The sequence below is a fragment of the Physella acuta genome, unplaced genomic scaffold, assembly GCF_028476545.2.
Source record: "Physella acuta isolate Inbredline_101_S28 unplaced genomic scaffold, ASM2847654v3 ptg001332l, whole genome shotgun sequence".
Classification (NCBI taxonomy): Eukaryota; Metazoa; Mollusca; class Gastropoda; family Physidae; genus Physella; species Physella acuta.
The window spans coordinates 107734-129028 of record NW_026732847.1 but is presented as its reverse complement, the minus strand read 5'-3'; the positions used below and the strand labels follow the sequence as shown (position 1 = coordinate 129028).

At 35.2% G+C, this 21295-nt stretch overlaps 1 protein-coding gene across 1 annotated transcript; it reads right to left on the bottom strand.

Annotated features, from left to right (window-relative positions):
- Positions 1-5073: 5073 nt before the first annotated feature.
- On the bottom strand, positions 5074-20079 carry LOC131958528 (angiopoietin-related protein 7-like). The gene is made up of 6 exons (XM_059323614.1): positions 19990-20079; positions 14054-14574; positions 13232-13510; positions 12831-12944; positions 7689-7808; positions 5074-5560 (listed from the first exon to the last, which is right to left on the bottom strand). The coding sequence occupies exons 1-6, from the start codon at positions 20042-20044 to the stop codon at positions 5204-5206; spliced, it is 1446 nt and encodes a 481-aa protein (XP_059179597.1). The 5' UTR covers positions 20045-20079; the 3' UTR covers positions 5074-5203.
- Positions 20080-21295: the final 1216 nt, after the last annotated feature.

The window sequence follows — 21295 nt, the reverse complement described above, 5'->3', positions numbered from 1 at the left end:
GGTGATGTTGACGCTGTCGCTGAGGGTTAGGGAGGTGAGGGTGATGTTGACGCTGTCGTTGAGAGCCAGGGAGGTGAGGGTGATGTTGACGCTGTCGTTGAGAGCCAGGGAGGTGAGGGTGATGTTGACGCTGTCGCTGAGGGTTAGGGAGGTGAGGGTGATGTTGACGCTGTCGTTAAGAGCCAGGGAGGTGAGGGTGATGTTGACGCTGTCGTTTATAGCCAGGGAGGTGAGGGTGATGTTGACGCTGTCGTTGAGAGCCAGGGAGGTGAGGGTGGTGTTGACGCTGTCGTTGAGAGCCAGGGAGGTGAGGGTGATGTTGACGCTGTCGTTGAGAGCCAGGGAGGTGAGGGTGATGTTGACGCTGTCGTTGAGAGCCAGGGAGGTGAGGGTGGTGTTGACGCTGTCCCTGGGAGCCAGTGAGGTGAGGGTGATGTTGACGCTGTCGTTGAGAGCCAGGGAGGTGAGGGTGATGTTGACGCTGTCGTTGAGAGTCGGGGAGGTGAGGGTGATGTTGACGCTGTCGTTGAGAGCCAGGGAGGTGAGGGTGATGTTGACGCTGTCGTTGAGAGCCAGGGAGGTGAGGGTGATGTTGACGCTGTCGTTGAGAGCCAGGGAGGTGAGGGTGATGTTGACGCTGTCGCTGAGGGTTAGGGAGGTGAGGGTGATGTTGACGCTGTCGTTAAGAGCCAGGGAGGTGAGGGTGATGTTGACGCTGTCGCTGAGAGCCAGGGAGGTGAGGGTGATGTTGACGCTGTCGTTGAGAGCCAGGGAGGTGAGGGTGATGTTGACGCTGTCGCTGAGAGCCAGGGAGGTGAGGGTGATGTTGACGCTGTCGTTGAGAGCCAGGGAGGTGAGGGTGATGTTGACGCTGTCGTTGAGAGCCAGGGAGGTGAGGGTGATGTTGACGCTGTCGCTGTCGTTGAGAGCCAGGGAGGTGAGGGTGATGTTGACGCTGTCGTTGAGAGCCAGGGAGGTGAGGGTGATGTTGACGCTGTCGTTGAGAGCCAGGGAGGTGAGGGTGGTGTTGACGCTGTCGTTGTAGCCCTATCGGTAGAAGACGAGGATGTTGATCACGTTACCGCAGATTCCGAGGATCCCGATGGTGCCGCAGACAACCATGTTGAACACCTGGAAGTAATCGAGGACGCGAGGGTCGAGGTAAAGTACAGATGTGTCCATTTGTACAGCAGTCAAATCGGGTAACGACACATTGACAAGATTATTCATCATTTTAATTGCAATTCAGCTTTATGAAATTTGTTTTTTTTTTTTAGAAATAAAACATGTGTTTTGACCTTTTTATTGAGTTAGCCACCGTGCTTTTACATTGAGAAATGCTGCCATGCTGAGCTGAATTGTTATATCTGTTTACCGAAATGACAAAGTAACTTCATTTGTTTTTCGAAATCCAAATATTCAGGTTATAAGCTAAAATATACCAGTTCACTTTTGATGCAGAAGTCCAAAAATCACATACTCTTATTAATCTTTTTATTAATCTAATAAGTAACACAAACTAAAAGACGGTCACAGTTAAGAATTAGGTGCGAATAAGTACTTTAAACTCTGTTTGGCACTTGGAATCGTAGTTTTCACCCAGTTGTGAATTTTAAAGTTTTACTGGACTAAATGAAAATACAATTAAAGTAATGAAAATATCTCTATTTTTTAACAATTCAAACAATGTGTATATGTGTATGTATGAATCCTATGACAATAGGTGGAATTGGGTGTTTACTTTAAATTAAGTAATTAAGTACTTGCATTATTTAAAAATATGGAATAAAATATACGACCCGCGGCGTATCATACCCTCCTTTCCCCCAACCTCAACCCCCCCCCCCCCCAAACCCGTGAAAGCAGCTTCCTCTTAGTTACCTCCCCTAAGTTTAAAATCGTTTCAAATTAAATTATCTGCCCCTAATAACCGTCTCAAAACCCTGCTCTACGATTGTAAACATTTAGCGTGATCCACAGCTCACCTGACCATGTGGGGGTGGGGGTGGTAGGGATATGCATAGAGAGGAAGAGAGTGGGCTGCTAGGCGCGCTTACAGCTTGGTGTTTTTATGGTCTTCATGAAGAGAATCTATATATATATAATTCTCTTCTGGGAGACGCTAGAAAACAAGCTGTAAGCGCGCTCCCTACCTCCCCACCCCTACATGGTCTGGATAATTAAGTTTGAAACGATTTTAAACTATGGGGAGGTAACTAAGAGGAGGCTGCTTTCACGAGGGGGGGGTGTAGGGTAGGGGTTGGGGGAAAGGAGGGTGGGGGTAGTATCGTCCATAACGACCTACTGATAGTTTTTTAAAGCAAATATTTTCAGTGGCAGCATTGGTACTGTCGAATTCACAAATTATGAATTACTGAAAAGTAGAAAATAAAACAACTAAATAGCGGCGTATGATATGCCGCGGGTCGGCTCGTTATATATAGATAGATGACTTTACCCTATGGGAATGTCTACGCGCTAGACCTGATATACTAGTGACTATGTATAGTACTTTGTATATTATTTAATGTGCTGCACATTATATACTTATGATTGTGTATTCTAACTTAAATGTCAATGACTAAGTAGCACGGAGCAAGTGTGGTGATGTCATGTGTAAGACAAGTGTGTACGTGTTACCGATCACTTCGTGTGTGTACACATTAGTATTGTGGAGGGGGGGGTGGAAGCAAGCGTTGTAAATGATATAGCAATATAAATAGAAAGTGATATTTCTACGTAAAGGGTAGACAAGGTACAGAATATAGTACAAGTAAAGACAAAACAGTCAGAACCCAACGGGATCCGAACCTACCATTCCACGCGGCACCAAATCGCCTCGCCTTCCATGCATCAAGTCAGACGTGTAAACACTACTGGCAATCAGCTCTAGCGCGAAGCTGGGTGTGTTAACGTGTGTGTTACTGTAGGGAGTGAACGAGGGTAACATTGGAATCGACTGGTTGAGTGATAGCGGGTCTGTTGACGTGTACGTTACTGTACGGAGTGAACGAGGGTAACAAGGGAAGCGAGTAAAAGCGCTATGTTGTGGGGTAGAAGTAGGAGGTGTGTAGCGATGAATGTTGAAGACGTAGATCACGGTTGGATCTGAGAGGTTGTGATGATAGATGCTTTAAATCTTTTTGTACATTAACCTCACCGATTTATGTGTGGCGTGTCCTTATACCTGCATTGTACGAGGTTCCTTAGTCTCACGGCAAAGTTTAAAAAAATAAAAATATGGACAATTTCGGGAGCCATGTATTAGAGAAAAATGTTTCCGACACGGTGGGCGGACATTATTGTGACATTTAGCTGCTGACATGACAAGTGTAGTCGCTACACTGACCGGTGGTCAGTGATGTTAGGTGGGGGATGATTTATTAGTTTACAGCTTTAGGCTGATAAAAGGACTAACAAAATCGGCATGGTTAGAGGATAAATACTGGCCGGAATAAGGTTTAGTTTCTCTTACTCATTGTGTCCTATAAATTAATAACAATCTTATATGTTTTAATATTAATTACCATGGGCTGATCATTATATATTAATGTCTATGTCATGTACATTGTGTAAACAGGACTTTGTTTCATTGCATCTACCGGACCCTATATTCTTGGATTTACCGGACCCTGTTTTATTGCATCTACCGGACCCTATATTCTTGGATTTACCGGACCCTGTTTTATTGCATCTACCGGACCCTATATTCTTGGATTTACCGGACCCTGTTTTATTGCATCTACCGGACCCTATATTCTTGGATTTACCGGACCCTGTTTTATTGCATCTATTGTCTTGTGAATGTACTCGAAACGTACACAATAAACACCTCTGGACACTCGATGTAGACCTATGTGTGAGGGTGTAATACAACTATGGACTTTACCTCAATGACTGATTACAATAAATTATATTCGACCCGCCAGTTTTAATGTTAAATAGCAAATAGTTCCCTGACATCATGTTAAAGTACAAAACTCACACTAAACTAGAACTTGATCGCAGTTTCTAAACGTAACAAAGTAAAAGTAATCCAGAATCCCCACGAAAAATAATCTCCCACAGCATTGAAAATTATATCCATTTCCACCCATCTGATTATAGATTTGTTAATTTTCGTTTCTCTACAAAATTGCTATATATTTATTTCTCGGACGGTAAATGAAAATAAACAACGGTTACTGACGAAATCAATAAGAAAATTGGCAATTTAATACAGGTATTTGTGAAATTAGATCAGTGTTGCTTCCTTTTAAACTATTGTACCTAGTTTATCTTTTTGTAAACTTTTATATTTCAACCGACGTTTTTCAAATGAAAACGTAAGTCTGCGAATATAGATTGAGATTTAATTAATCAAGTTAATTATCATAACCCCGAGCAGAAATTGTGTTTTTTTTATTGATCTGCGAATCGATACTATTTTAGTGTGTAGAGAAAGCATTACCAAGAAATTAGTGAAAAATTAGAATTCATCAAAATATTATAGTAAAAGTCGATAGAATTGTTTGAAAATGAATTGCAACGTCGCGTATTTAATATTCTGTGCCACTACCTATAAAAGTTATCGTTGAAAGTCAAACCGGTGATTTTTAATCGAAATTATTGTAATGAAATCAAGTGCAAATTTTTTCAAGGAAATATAAATTATATTGTTTGGTTTTCAAATTAAAAAAAAAGTTTTTACATTTTAGGCGTAAAATGAAATAAAAATGTTCTGTTAACACTAATTGTGTCGTATTTTATATATTGCATATATTTTGTGCGTTTCGAACTTTTCCTTTTCGAAATTAGCGGTACATCAAACTAAAATTAATATTAACCAAAAGTAGGCACACTTGAAATATTTGTAACTATTTTTTTTATCTCCCTTTAAAGATTTGTTTGTATTACGGGTAAGTAAACCTGAAGCATTTGAAACTACTTTGTTTTTATAACTACACAGATTTTTTTTTACTTAAGAAAAGTCACCAGGTTTAATGGCAAGTATTTTTGTTTCAGTCTTTCAATTTATCAATTCTCATTCATTTATCTCGACATAAAATAAAAAAAAAGGTCAGACAATAAGGCGCGTTGATCAGCTTTTAATGATCTTAAAACATAGAAGGGATACAATTAGGTAACATTTCTTTTGATTTTCAAACATTAGTAAAGAAATGCCACAGATGCGAAGACAGCTGTAATGTTTAATCTTTAAAGTTCAAAGTCGACGTAGTTTCATTTCGACGTATTCCAGAGAATCGGTATGTTGTGTTATACCTGCCCAGATAATTCCTTCAGCATGGACTTTACTTGCCCACAAGCCGTTCATGTTCACAGTAAAACAACCTTTAAACCACCAGCCGCTCCTCCACGTCCTGGCGCAAGTGTATGTGTCTCTATCAAAAGTGGCAAAAGCCATTTCATTGTGATTACTAAAGCTATCTGTAGCATTGCCTGTCTTGTATGTAAACTTTATCCTATACAAATCTGCTTCATTTCCCACCGTCACATTACTGTACACGGCGTAGTAGGATTTACTTTTATATTTCATGTCAAACCTCAGTTCATTGTAGCCCTGTAAAAAGTTCATTGAGTATTTTTATTACAAAATCTTAACGAGTATAAACTTGAACATTATGTCATTATGGTTTACTATTACAATAATATAGAGTAATATTATATTTTAAAATAATTATATATTTTCTGGCTCATTCTAGGTTAGACCTTGTATACTAAATATAAGAAAAAATGTTTATTATACTTCTGGTTCATTCTAAGATAGACCAAGTGGCGTCGCGAAGTCAGGTGTCACCCTGTTCGACACATCTGGTGTCTCACCACCCCCCCCCCCCCAGTACCCGCAACACAAAGTATATATAAAAAGTATATATATATATATATATATATATATATATATATATATATATATATATATATATATATATATATATATATATATATATATATATATGTAATGTAATGTAATGTAATGTAATGTAATGTAATGTAATGTAAATGTAATGTAATGTAATGTAATGTAATGTAATGTAATGTAATGTAATGTAATGTAATGTAATGTAATGTAATGTAATGTAATGTAATGTAATGTAAGTAATGTGATGTGATGTGATGTGATGTGATGTGATGTGGTGTGGTGTGGTGTGGTGTGGTGTGGTGTGGTGTGGTGTGGGGTGGTGTGGTGTGATGTGATGTGATGTGATGTGATGTGATTTGGTGTGATGTGATGTGATGTGGTGTGGTGTGGTGTAGTGTGGTGTTGTGTGGTGTGGTATGATGAGATGTGATGTGATGTGATGTGATGTGGTGTGGTGTGGTGTGATGTGATGTGATGTGATGTGATATTATGTGATGTAATGTGATGTGATGTAATGTAATGTAATGTAATGTAATGTAATGTAATGTAATGTAATGTAATGTAATGTAATGTAATGTAATGTAATGTAATGTAATGTAATGTAATATAAATATTTTGGGACTATGCGAGAGTGTGTGTATGTATTGTCGAGATGGTCAATAAGACTTTAAAACAAATTATCCATTAACTAAACAGGCAAAAAGCAGTAATTTAAGTAGTAATTTACTCTATTTTCGATTTCTCAAAAAAAGCATGTGAATTTATAAAGTGCTAATAATATTCCGTACTATTATATACATATTGTTTTTCGTTCACTTGGTGCGCAATTCTTTTTTCTACGAGATTCTATTCTATTTTAAAATGTTTAAGTAATTAAAAATAGATTAAAAATCATGTCTATAACCCGAGTTACCATCCTCCGTAGTGTTTTATGAGAAGATTCGTGAAAGTTTAGGGGAGATCACTTCAGGTTTATTTTCAGTACTTTAAACTTTTTATTTACTATAGAAGTGCATGACTTAAAACTATTGCGTATAATAGAGCGGAAAGAGTAGTACAAGACTGCCGACTAATTTCAGATAATTCTAATTAATTCATAAAACATTAATTAGTCATCCAATTAAGTCAAATTTGATGTCAGATTGCATTGTCTTCACGTCGGAAATAGCATAAAGTAATACTTCCGGTCATCGGAGATTACTCAAAATTGTACAAAAACCAAAATAATAAGATCTTATAACTATGTATGACATTCGGTCTATTACCTGAAACGGTACTCAAGTTATCGGTACTTTAGAAACCAGTAATAAAGTAAAGTGCCACTACCGGAAATTGGAGGTTAATAAAAGATTGTAAGTAATCAAAGTGTAAGATCTTTTATTATACATCAAATTTCGATTATCTAAATTAAAGAGCACTCAAGTTATCGTGTTGCCGCTTTCGGTTAACCGAAATATTTCGAAATTTGAAAGATACCCGCGCATACAAAATAATACTTGTATGTGAAATTTCGTGCCCCTAACGAAAAGGGTACTTAGGTTATTGGCTTTTGATAAACCGGTTGTAGAGTACCGTAGAGTTACCGAAAATCGCAGATAACTACAAATTTGATATAATACTTATATATGAAATATCTCCAAAAAAACTGACTGTTTACAAATAGACAGGCATACAGACAAAATTGCCTAACTAAATTTTTCTGACTTAGAGAGGTGTAAAACGTCGAGATTTTTGAAAATCTCGACTTAACGGTGAAACAATTACAAAGCATAGGAAAAATTACTGTAATTATAGTTTTACATATTATATCGAGAAACATTTAACGTACGTTTTGAGTAAGGTATGAGATCCAGTCATTTCCCAGCCAATAATCTCCTGCCAAAGATCCAAAACCATTTTTGTAGTCGTCCCAGTTTCTGGTGAAGTTTTCGTCCCCTTTAACACGTCTCTGAAAAAGCAACGTATGCGCAGAGATTTTATCAACATAATTCATATACGGATCATATAACACATGAGGAGAACTGTAATGTGATCGGCACTTTTGAAGATGAATCAGGTTTCATTTGTTTCTGTCACATTATGAAGTAAGTTACCCTTGCAGACCCTTGCATGTCGGTCGATATGCAGATGAATCAGGGTTCATTTGTTTCTGTCACATTGGCATATGAAGGGATAATATGGCCAGTTCTTCTATGCCGAGTCGCCTTTACTTTCCCTAACGTGAGTCACAGCTGGGTGGACTTAAAGCACATTAATACAATTTTAATTAAAGAGTGTATTAAAGTAGTATAGAAACAATGTAATTACACTTACAATAAACTTCTAAAGAGGTTTCCTGAGGTTACAAAATGGCATTGTGACTTTGTTAATTTTTAAAGACTTCTTTAAGGGGGAAGGCTCGGGTAAAAAACAAAATTTTTAATATTCTTTAGAAAACAGTTATTTCTTTACAGTTTTATTAACGTTCATCGCATATGCATTTCCACTTTAAAAAACTACGTGGAAAAATCTTGGTAACTATTACAACGGCGGCCATCTTGAAAAATTAACCCCTTCTTAGGTTTTCCACCATTTATAAAATATTATATTTTTAGCCCAACAAACAATCAATTCATAATCTTCTTCCATATTTTGGGAAACTCAGCTTAAAAATTTTAGTGCATATCTTCAAACTAATTTTTTATGAATTTTCAAATTGTGGGTCCATTAAAAACAAAAGTTTTAATGCCCCTAAATTCCCCAAAATTAAGTGTTTTGAACGGACCCAAATATTGAAAATTCATAATAAATTATTTTGAAGATATGCACTTAAAATTTATAGCTCAGAGACCCAAAATATGGAAGAAGATTATAAATTCATTGTTTATAGGGCAGTGGTTCCCAACCTTTTTCGAGTGGCGACCCCTTTTTATAAAAAGTAAGTGACCCTCGACCCCCGTAGAATTAAAAAGCCGAAATTAGTATGGAAATTAATTAGCACTAAAGTAAGATTTTCGAGTAGACTTTCAATATTAACTACTCTTGATAACTATTTCAATAGCATGAGTAAAATTGCATACTATTCACTAAACCTTCGTGGTTAAGTTTTTAATTTAAAAATTGTTTGTGTTAACGCCAACCTATGTCATTATAATTATCTTATTTTTTGTTTTTAATCGAAGAATAGTGTTGAAAATATATTCTCCAAAAGTCAATCAATTTTAGGTTTGGGTATGAATGGTGAATACTACACCAAAATTGTGTCTGCAATTTTTCATTTTACTCGGAATCATTCTGCAAATCAAAGAATTCATCTTGTAATTCATCGGGGATGCTGGCAACATCACGGGAAGAAGAGAATGGGTAATGCGTAAATGCAGATTCTTCTGTTTTCAGCTCAGAGAAATAGCGATGCAGTTCGTTTTCAAGAGATTCAAGATGCCCAGAAATCGCTTCTTTCAAAATGTTAATTATCTCACAATCAGATTCATCTACCACACCGCAGAGTTTCTCAAATTTACAATATTTCCAAGATTTATTTTCTTTACCGATTTTGCAGCTTTGATAAAAATGGCCCGAGATTATCATGAAAAGTTATAATATTCGTTGTTTTGTCCTGAAGCTTCAGGTTAAGCTTATCTTGATGCTCGAACACATCTGCTAGGTATGATACTCTCTCCAACTACTCTCTGTATGCAGTGGCGGAACTAAAAAAAAAAGGGCCATCCCGCAAAAAAAATTTTTTAGGCCCCCCCCCATATATATATATATATATATATATATATATATATATATATATATATATATATATATATATATATATAGGCGTATACATGATATGATATATATACAATCATAAAATACGAACATAAGATACTCATTATACTGGCCTGTTCGGGATTTGAGATACATCAATTTAAAAAAATTTCAACTTCATGTCAATGTCATGTGTGTTAGTGCATTAGTGTGTTTTGTGAAAATCAGTTTTAATTAATTATTAATAGAAGCCATCTTAACATCCAGTAGGTCAAAAATAATATAAAACATTAAAGCTTTGTATAAGTAATGGTGTCTCGTGTTATGTTTATTTTTATGTTTTTTTTTTTTGTATTTATATTATTAATTTTTTAAATATTATTGATTTAATACATTTCCTTTTTATACAATGTCATTCTTTAGTAATTACTTATAAAAAAATAATAATTAAGAGAATTAAATGGTTTTTAATTTGTTTAGTATAAATCTATTAAAAGGAGCTTATAAGCACCCCTATTTGACTATTTTTAAAAAAGGGAAATAAATCATGGAAGTGGTTTGAACATTTGCTTATCTTTGATAAGTTTAATTGTAGGAGAAAGACTCGGCTTTCACAGTGGTTTAAAAACAAAGGGAAAAAGAATATACAAGAGCGTGGGGTGGTGTCTATAGAATAAAGATAATCCAACCGCAGCTACGGTAAGTTTTTTACAAAACAACCATAAGTCAAAAAAAAAGAAACATTTTTTTTAACTATAATTTTTTTTATTATTGTCGGCTCTGGGCCCCTAAATGGCGTGCCCCCCCCCCCCGCATTGCGGGGTCTGGCGGCACTGTAGTTCCGCCCCTGACTCTATGTCGTTTTAAGTATACCAAAAAGTCTTGTTTCCTTTGCACTTCCAAGAACAATTTGATTTCAGATTTCAATTCAAAAACACAATTTACAAAATTTCGTTTGACAGCCAGTGTACTGTAGTGTAGAAGAGCAGAACTCCGTGATCAATATTAATGTTTTTGCTCAGTTCTTTGAAGGCTCCAGATTTTATATAATTTACGACTTGTACTAGCAATGGACTCTTGATGTCGATTGGTTAGGGCAGTGGTTAGGGAGCTAAATCTTTTCTGTTTTCTGAAAGCCCGATTTTGAGCTAAACATGATGGCGCACCATCCATACAAACCCCCACAGCCGTTTTAACCCATTTTAATCATCTAGTTTCAAAAAAGGTATTTATTTTCTCCATGCTATCTTCACAAAATATCAACTCTTCTTTGCTATCATCCGCATGAGTATAGACACAGACCAGCAACTGCGAACACGAACTCACGTCTGTTGATTTATTAACTTGAAAAGCAAACAATGATGAAAGCTTAATTTCGATACAAATGTGTTATTTAACATTTAGTTACATGCAGCGTTTGATGAGATTTTCTCCTATTGTTTTTTTTTAGCTTGGCATTTTCTATCGCGACTTCATTTGATGCTTGCACTAACGCTGGTGAAAACTTCCTGTTCGATCAAGTCTTTGGCGTTTGCAACTAGCTTCTCACCGACGAAAGAACTCCATATATTTTTGGTGTGTTCCGAATGACTCGTCTCAAATGGCGTTTTAGTTTTGAAGATTTCATAAATTCGTGACTGAGAACAACTTTGTACAGTGCGCTTTGTTTCTTCTCTATTACATTTCCAGTGAATTTAAAAAATTCTTCTAAATATTTATGTTTTATTTCAAATTACTAAGGTTTAGTATACCAGTTGGCGACTCCCTAGAAAGACCTTCGCGACCCCCAGGTTGGGAACCCGTGTTATAGGGCATAAAATATAATATTTTATGGATGGTGGATTTTTCAAGATGGCCGACGTTGTCATGGTTACCAAGATTTTTCCACGAATTTGTTTTAGTGGAAATGCATATGAGGATCTATCTTAATAAAGCTGTAAAGAAATAACTGTTTTCTAACGTGTATTAAGTATAGGCCTGTATATTTTTTAATGTTGTACTTGTTTGAGAAAAATAATTTATGAAATAGTTATTGGTCAAAATGCAATGTGCTTTACTACACGCTGAACGATATTAGTGACAAAGCAAAGAAATAACTAATTAGCTAAAAATCCGACACATTTAACATAACAAAGGCACACACTGATTAAGTGACTTAAATGATTCCGTTAAAAATCTGGCCACTCAATGGTCATTATTTTGTTTTTAAGAAATTTGTATTAGTTTGACCGATAAAATTGTGTAAATTTAATAGCGTACGTCTTGATGAGTAGACCTATATCAAATTTGAATGAAGTAGTTCCTTTCTTTATAGTCTAAAATCAAAAGATTCACACAAAAAAATATAAATTTATAAAACATGGAGAATGAAAGAGGTATTTTAAAAACTTAACTTACGCGAATATGCTTATTCTTTCAAATTATTTTTTTCCCAAATTAGCCAGTTCCATAGCTAAGCAAACAATGATTTATATACAATAATTAAGGCCTTAAATAGTTTAATATAGAAATGTATTTTTGGAATAGATTCTAGAGTAGATAGCGTCTAAATCTAGATCTTAGAGACTTAGCGTCTACGTCTAGTTTTTGCGTAGATTTAGATCTAGTCTAGATCTAGAATCTCTAGATCTAGAATCCAAATAGATAAAATAAATTTTAAAAGTAAAGGCCAGAAAAATTGTATTGTATATATTTCATAGCGTACGTAGCCCTAAATCAAATTCGAATGAAATACTACATTTCTTTTTATTCTAAACTCGGCAGATGACGTCATTAGTTAATGCATAAACATGAGTGATGTCATTGTTTGATGGGTTTTTTTACAACTATAAACACTTTTCCTGTTGCATAACTAAAACTGTTTTTCTACATTTTTTATTTTTCTTCTTTAAATAAAATGTTGGTTATACATTTAAAACATCTACCATATTATTTTCAATAAAAGTCCGTATCACGTTCTCCATATATCGCTGATTCTGATGTGATACCCTGCGAAAATATTTTGCGGACAGAAAGAGAGAGAGAGAGAGAGAGAGAGAGAGAGAGAGAGAGAGAGAGAGAGAAGTGCGCACATGGTCTTTTATATATTAGGATGACATTTTAGCGTCCTGTCATGGGTTAAAACATGAATTTATAACGAAATGTCTTCTTTAAAATTGGCTAACATTCAGTAAAAACATTCAACCACAAAAATGACACTGTGACTACGAGAAATGTATAATAATGAAATAACTACCTGTATAACAATCCACCCTCCGCCATCTGTTTTGGTATCACACAAAGCGAGTTTGCTTTCACTTAGCTTAACAGTCATCTGTCCTGGTAGACTTGAGACATCATTCCCGACACACTAATCATACAATACATAAATCATTGTATATTATTATTTAGCATTGTGTTATATAAATATCAAAAAATATAAACTGTTTGAGGTCGTAAAATTTAATAAATAAAATAAAAATATTTAACTTACACAACGCATCTCAAATAATGCGTTTAAAAAAGTATTTATGTTTTCCGATTTCTGTTAAGAACTACTAGCTATACACAGTTCACGGGAAATAACATCCATTAAAATAATAAAGTAAATTTGAAACATATTTTTAATATTTTCTAGTTAATGCACTAAATAAATACCTTATTCATATGTAAGGCCACGTAGATAGAATCTCGCAGCTTATTATTCTCTTCTGTGATAAATGTCTGGAGTTTGGATTTCATTTCTGTTAATTCTATATTTAAATTTTGTGTTTGGTTCTGACTATTGGCTTGCATTGATTGCATTAACACAGCCAGCGCATTATTAGTGTATTCTGATTTTGATTTGTTTTCCATCATCTCTAAAGCTTTGGTTAAGTTTAAAGTAATTTGATTCATTTTCTCATCCAACATGTCCTCAAGTGAAGAAGAATTGATCTGTTTGAAAAATGTATTTTAGGTTTTTAGCATATATCTATGAATAATTAATAAGCTATATAATAGTTGTATTTACTTGATAGAAACAAAAGACAAAGCAGAGGTAAATTGCAACTAGATAAATCATTAAAAAAGTATAGTACATTATTGTTCGCTGTTTTATAAATCATGAATATATTTACGTATCTGTTTTCTTAATTTTGAATTCATAGGGTTACCGTAGTACTCTTTTATAAATTCTAGTAGAGTTTTGTTTAGACTAGAAACCAAAAGTTAATGTTGTATGGATATTTTCTTGTGTGATAATTTTCTTTATATATTTATTTCCATCTCCTTTAATGTACTATTGAGTTGTTCTGTTTCGTTCTGTGTGCTGGCTAACATTGTTTGCATTGATTCGTTTACAACGGCCAAACTATTTTTATTTACATCTGTTTTTGAATTTAGTTTATTTTCCATCATCTGTAAAGTTTTGTTTACATCAAGAGTTACATTCATTATCTTTTCATCCAACATTTTATCATCAAGTGAAGAGGAACTGACCTGTTTATAACTGTTATTTAACTCTGTATCTGTTAGACCAAAGCTTTTGTCTGTGATGAACTTTTCGCCACCAGAATTTGGCATCTGTAATGACATTGTCATATCTCCCTTTTTCAGATTCATCATTATTAAAGATTCACGTGATTTTCTTTGTAAACTTTCCGTCTGTTTCCCAATTCTATCAATAGACCCAGTTGTATTTACATAATGTATTTCACACAGAAAAATGCCACCATTGCAGTCAGAATGTTTGGAGAGAAAAATGTCCAATTCAGAAAATGTTTTCGATATTTTCCCATCTACTTTTGTTCCAGCCCTTTTATAATCTTGAAGCTTTGAATCTAATTCTGAAATAGACGCCACCAAAATCTTCCCCTCTGGTTCACTGATCCTATAGACTGACATGTTGACAAGAGCTGATATCTGAGTGTCTTCTCTTATGTTTTCTGTACACTGGAGTTGTGCACAAAATAAATCCTCGCCGTGGTAAAAATATTCTACGCTGATATCGACATTTATACCTATAATTAAAAGACATTTTAAAAAAATAAATGAAAAACTATATTAGTTAAATATATAATTTCTTAATGCTATATATATATATACTAGGCATACAGCCTAGCTTCGCTTAGGTTTTCAAAAAATTTGAGTAATTGAATGATTAATTAATAGGTGATTGGCTGTTATGTTAAATGCTTAGGGCCTAAATTGATACATTGGGGTACTGTTATTGTAATCATAAATTAATGGAATATTCGCAAACTTATTACTCGCAAGGTTCTTAGAACTGAAAGGGCTTTCAAAAAAATTATTAATCAAATATAATTTAAAATTACTTTTGCAATTAATTTTACAATTCCAATACAATACAACACTTAATTTATAACAAAATATCCATTTAAAACAATGCTATACATTATGATTTTTGTTTTTTCTTAAAAAGAGTATACAAAATATTATAAATTGTTACATTAAAAAGTTACCTCCCATGTTCATAGACCAAATGCCCAAATCTCGTATAATTAGAATTTCACTCGCAGTCATTTTAAGCCCTCTTCGAGGGCTTTGAGTCAAACCGACAGTTTTCCCTAAAGGTCAAACCATTTACCTAAAAGTATGCAAAAAATTAGCCAGATATACTGAGTTTAAGTACCCTAAAGTCTGCGTTGAAATGACCCTCTGTTTTTCCCATAAAATACAAAGATTATATAGGGAAATACAACTGGTCAGTTTTGACCCCTTTACGAAGTTTTCCCAGATATGCCGAGTTTTTTGTGACACCCCAAAGCGTTCTCCTACCACCTCACAAAATTTCAAGGGGGGTCGTCGGAGGAAATTTGTTTTCGTAATAGAGCTCAAATCAAGAGAATTTCACTAGCGGTCACGTTTTAGCCCTCGTCGAGGGCTTTGAGTCAAACCGACAGTTTTCCCTAAAGTTCAAGCCATTTACCTAAGAGTATGCAAATAATTAGCCAGATATACTAAGTTTAAGTACCCTAAAGTCTGCGTTAAAATGACCCTCTGTTTTTCCCATAAAATACAAAGATTATATAGGGAAATACAACTGGTCAGTTTTGACCCCTTTACGAAGTTTTCCCAGATATGCCGAGTTTTTTGTGACACCCCAAAGCGTTCTCCTACCACCTCACAAAATTTCAAGGGGGGTCGTCGGAGGAAATTTGTTTTCGTAATAGAGCTCAAATCAAGAGAATTTCACTAGCGGTCACGTTTTAGCCCTCGTCGAGGGCTTTGAGTCAAACCGACAGTTTTCCCTAAAGTTCAAGCCATTTACCTAAGAGTATGCAAATAATTAGCCAGATATACTAAGTTTAAGTACCCTAAAGTCTGCGTTAAAATGACCCTCTGTTTTTCCCATAAAATACAAAGATTATATAGGGAAATACAACTGGTCAGTTTTGACCCCTTTACGAAGTTTTCCCAGATATGCCGAGTTTTTTGTGACACCCCAAAGCGTTCTCCTACCACCTCACAAAATTTCAAGGGGGGTCGTCGGAGGAAATTTGTTTTCGTAATAGAGCTCAAATCAAGAGAATTTCACTAGCGGTCACGTTTTAGCCCTCGTCGAGGGCTTTGAGTCAAACCGACAGTTTTCCCTAAAGTTCAAGCCATTTACCTAAGAGTATGCAAATAATTAGCCAGATATACTAAGTTTAAGTACCCTAAAGTCTGCGTTAAAATGACCCTCTGTTTTTCCCATAAAATACAAAGATTATATAGGGAAATACAACTGGTCAGTTTTGACCCCTTTACGAAGTTTTCCCAGATATGCCGAGTTTTTTGTGACACCCCAAGGCGTTCTCCTACCACCTCACAAAATTTCAAGGGGGGTCGTCGGAGGAAATTTTTTTTCGTAATAGAGCTCATATAAAGAGAATTTCACTCGCGGTCACTTTTTAGCCCTCGTCGAGGGCTATGAGTGAAACCGACAGTTTTCCCTAAAGGTCAAGCCATTGTCCTAAGAGTATGCAAAAAATTAGCCAGATATACGGAGTTTAAATACCCTAAAGTCTGCGTTGAAATGACCCTCTGTTTTTCCCATAAAATACAAAGATTATATAGGGAAATACAACTGGTCAGTTTTGACCCCTTTACGAAGTTTTCCCAGATATGCTGAGTTTTTTGTGACACCCCAAGGCGTTCTCCTACCACCTCACAAAATTTCAAGGGGGGTCGTCGGAGGAAATTTTTTTTTGTAATAGATCTCATATAAAAAGAATTTCACTCGCGGTCACTTTTTAGCCCTCGTCGAGGGCTTTGAGTCATACCGACAGCTTTCCCTATAGGTCAAGCCATTTACCTAAGAGTATGCAAATAATTAGCCAGATATACTGAGTTTAAGTACCCTAAAGTCTGCGTTGAAATGACCCTCTGTTTTTCCCATAAAATACAAAGATTATATTGGGAAATACAACTGGTCAGTTTTGACCCCTTTACGAAGTTTTCCCAGATATGCCGAGTTTTTTGTGACACCCCAAGGCGTTCTCCTACCACCTTATAAAATATCAAGGGGTTCGTCGGAGGAAATTTTTTTTCGTAATAGAGCTCATATAAAGAGAATTTCACTCGCGGTCACTTTTTAGCCCTCGTTGAAGGCTTTGATTCAAACCGACAGTTTTCCCTAAAGATCAAGCCATTTACCTAAGAGTATACAAAAAATTAGCCAGATATACTGAGTTTAAGTACCCTAAAGTCTGCGTTGAAATGACCCTCTGTTTTTCCCATAAAATACAAAGATTATATAGGGAAATACAACTGGTCAGTTTTGACCCCTTTACAAAGTTTTCCCAGATATGCCGAGTTTTTTGTGACACCCCAAGGCGTTCTCCTACCACCTTATAAAATATCAAGTGGTTCGTCGGAGGAAATTTTTTTTCGTAATAGAGCTCATATAAAGAGAATTTCACTCGCGGTCACTTTTTAGCCCTCGTTGAAGGCTTTGATTCAAACCGACAGTTTTCCCTAAAGATCAAGCCATTTACCTAGGAGTATACAAAAAATTAGCCAGATGTACTGAGTTTAAGTACCCTAAAGTCTGCGTTGAAATGACCCTCTGTTTTTCCCATAAAATACATAGATTATATAGGGAAATACAACTGGTCAGTTTTGACCCCTTTACGAAGTTTTCCCAGATATGCCGAGTTTTTTGTGACACCCCAAGGCTTTCTCCTACCACCTCACAAAACTTCAAGGGGGGTCGTAGGAGGGAATTTTTTTTCGTAATATAGCCCATATAAGGCGCCGGTCAGTCGAGGTCAGTTTTGACCCCCTGTCCGTAGACTTTTCGGCAAACCGTCACCGGCCCTCGTGTTCTATCGCCCCCAGGCACCATCGTGCCAAATTTGACGCACCTGCGGCGCCGAGAAGTGCCCTGTCGGGCACCCGACCATTTTGCTTTATATATATATATATATATATATATATATATATATATATATATATATATATATATATATATATATATATATATATATATTTTTATATATATATATATATATATATATATATATATATATATATATATATAAATATAAATATAAATATAAATATAAATATATATATATATATATATATATATATATATATATATATATATATATATATATATATATATATATATATATATATATGTGTGTGTGTGTGTGTTTCGTGTTTTTATAACAGTATCGCCTTCAAAAGGATGAGCGGTTTCGGCTTGATCGAGTCGGTTAAGCTCATGTTGCTAAACCGAAAAGTCTCGAGTTCGAACCCTCGGGCAGATGAGGCTCGAAAGCTGGGGATAGCCACTCTTCTATAAGAGACAACTCCAAAATAAAAAACTGCTTCCTTGTAGTTTGTTCTTGGTTGAACAAAGGCTATGGAAGCAAATCCAAAAAGAAAAGCTGGCTGAAATCGGAGTCAAACGGCCTATATGACGCATACCAAGTTAACACGTAGTACTTAATTGTATTGGAGGAAATCCTTTCCAACATTAAAATTTAAGATCGAAGAAGAAAGAAGAAAGAAGGAAGAAATGATGTTTGAACTTCGCTGGTGTCATTTTTTTAAAGACATGGAACCTAGCAGGTAGAAAGGTTTGACAGGTAGATTTTTAAAAAAAAACATTTTAATAATACTAAGGAAGGTCTTCGTTTTTGCTTCAGAGATCTATTTTAAAAAGTAGAAGCGAAACAAAAAAAAACATTTTCAAATAAAGGTGATATTATTAATAGCTAGTGTAATACAAGTATTTAACAAAAACAACAGCAATTTATAAGTAATAAAGTAGTTAACGGGATGGGTCATAGGTGCTTTGACCACAGGTGCTTTGACCATAGGGGTTTGACCATAGGGGCTTTGTCCACAGCGGGGCTTTGACCACAGATGGGCTTTGACCATAGGGGTTTTGACTATAGGTGGTTTGACTACAATGAGGCTTTGACCATAGAGTGTTTGACCACAACGGGGCTTTAACCACGGGGTGGGGGGTTAACCATAATATATAGATTTTAAAATCCATTAATAGAAATTAACATGTACTAAAAAAGTAAAGAACGAAATTTTAGTCTCCACACAAAGGCTGGTACTAGGCCTCATAGACTTATTTTATATATAAATGGAACACAAATAATGCGACATATATCAAGTTTCACAAATAAATAATGTAGATGTACTTGAAAATATATAAATATAAAGGATAATGAAGGATAAAAAAACATGCCAACAGTATAGTCAAAGAAGACATACTTATATAGTTTAGATGACTTGTATTTATACATGATGAATTAACATTTTATTACATCCTGTCGCAATTTAAAATATAATTACACAACTTTTGAAGTTAATCCTTACAATTAATGGACAAAGCACTTGTTATCAAACGCCAGTATTGGACAAACTACCTGTAATCAACAACCCTACATGGACAAACCATCTGTGGTTAAAGGCGGACACAGCTCTTGTGATCATACACCCGTTGATTAAAGACCCTCTGCTGAGAAAACACCTGTGGTCAAAACCCCTATGATCAAAGCCCCGCTATGGTCAAAGCTTTCTGTGGTCAAAACCCCTATGTTCAAAGCCCCTCTATGGTCAAACCACCTATGGTCAAACACTCTATGGTCAAAGCACCTGTGGTCAAAGGTCCGCGCACCACCGGATGGTGTAGAGTTTACCAGTTTCTGTGACAGCGACATATGTGTTTAGCACTATGCCCGGCCGCTTTTTTTTATAGACTCGAAACAAAACTCAAAGAGCGAGACTAAGCGGATACAATCTACCACCCAGCCTCACAATACAAATATTGTTGATATAATGTTTTTAATGTGAAGCGTAAAACAAGTATCTAAAAATGTCTAAAACATGTGAAGACCGAAACAGTTTATACTTTGTGTAAAATAAAACTTACATGTTTATACTTTGTGTAGAATAAAACTCACCAGCGACGACAAAAACAGTAATAGCAAGCAGGCAAAGTTTCATGATGCAGGCCATTGTGACTGCCGGAATCTTGTCCGCGTACTCTGCAAACAGATGGCTGGAGAGCCCGTCAATGCTGTTTATAACGTCTTGACAAATTGTTTATATCACGTGTTTTAATTTAATCCCATAGGCGGATCCCATCTTACAGTTTTAGGGTCCGTAATATTTGTATGTATGTGTGTTTGGATCAGGCGTCTAAACATACACCATTTGTAACGCTAAATAAGAGCGTCAGCAATTATTAATGTTTCAATAATGTGTGTTTGTCACAATAAATAAAAGTATTAGACCCGATTGGTATCAGTTATTGAAAAAAAATTTAAAGCTCTTAGTTCATTATTTATTATTAAAGATAGACCGAAGCTGTGACTGTGATATATTTTGAGAACTGCGAGCAACAACCGTCGTGAATGCAATCAAAACGTCAACACATAATGATTCTTGCTTTGCGTCTAAAACTTTATTGGGTTTCCTGTTCATAAAAGTGTCAGTGCAGAAGAATTATAGCTGTGTGGTTATGTGAACATAATATGTTTAGTAGTTTTCTGATAATTGAACGTGGTTAAAAAATAAATAGTGCGCTTATTTTAATTATTTCATTTCATTAATTATATAATGACGTATGGAAAACTGTCGATTAATCTTGATTATTTTTCAATAAACAATTAAATTCTTTTGTACACTATTTACTAGTTCTAATAATGCATCCATCCTTTCAGATATTTGTTCCCATTCGTGCATAAATTCACTCGAGCACTATGTTTCTTTCAAGCATGTCTTCGAATGAAATAGAATTAATATAGAAAATATACAATTACACACACACACACACACACACATATATATATATATATATATATATATATATATATATATATATATATATATATATATATATATATATATATATATATATATATATATATATATATATATAGGAAAATAGGGTCTGCTCCCATCCCTAAGTGTTAATTGCCCCCGGAGAAAAAAGTCTCAAAGAAACACTGTACGAGCATTTGTCTTATTCCGGCAAATGTCCATTTCGGCATTTGTCTCATTCGTCCATAAGGCTATTCGGGCATTTATCCAATTCAGACAAACATCCACACTTGCATTTGTTACATTTGTCGTACACCCTTAATAAATTCTCTCTCTGAATACGGTCATTGCCGGATAAAGCAATGCTCTAACCAGGTAGACCTAAACAGGATAAAAAAAACAGATTTTCTCTCAATAATTATTACCAGATTCATCTAATCTCCT

Coding starts and splice junctions, on each gene's coding strand:
- LOC131958528 (XM_059323614.1), bottom strand. CDS start 20,044: ATGGCCTGCATCATGAAACTTTGCCTGCTTGCTATTACTGTTTTTGTC. Junction 14,575..19,989: donor TACTGTTTTTGTCGTCGCTG/GTGAGTTTTATT, acceptor TTTTAATTATAG/GTATAAATGTCGATATCAGC. Junction 13,511..14,053: donor TAAATAACAGTTATAAACAG/GTCAGTTCCTCT, acceptor TTTTTCAAACAG/ATCAATTCTTCTTCACTTGA.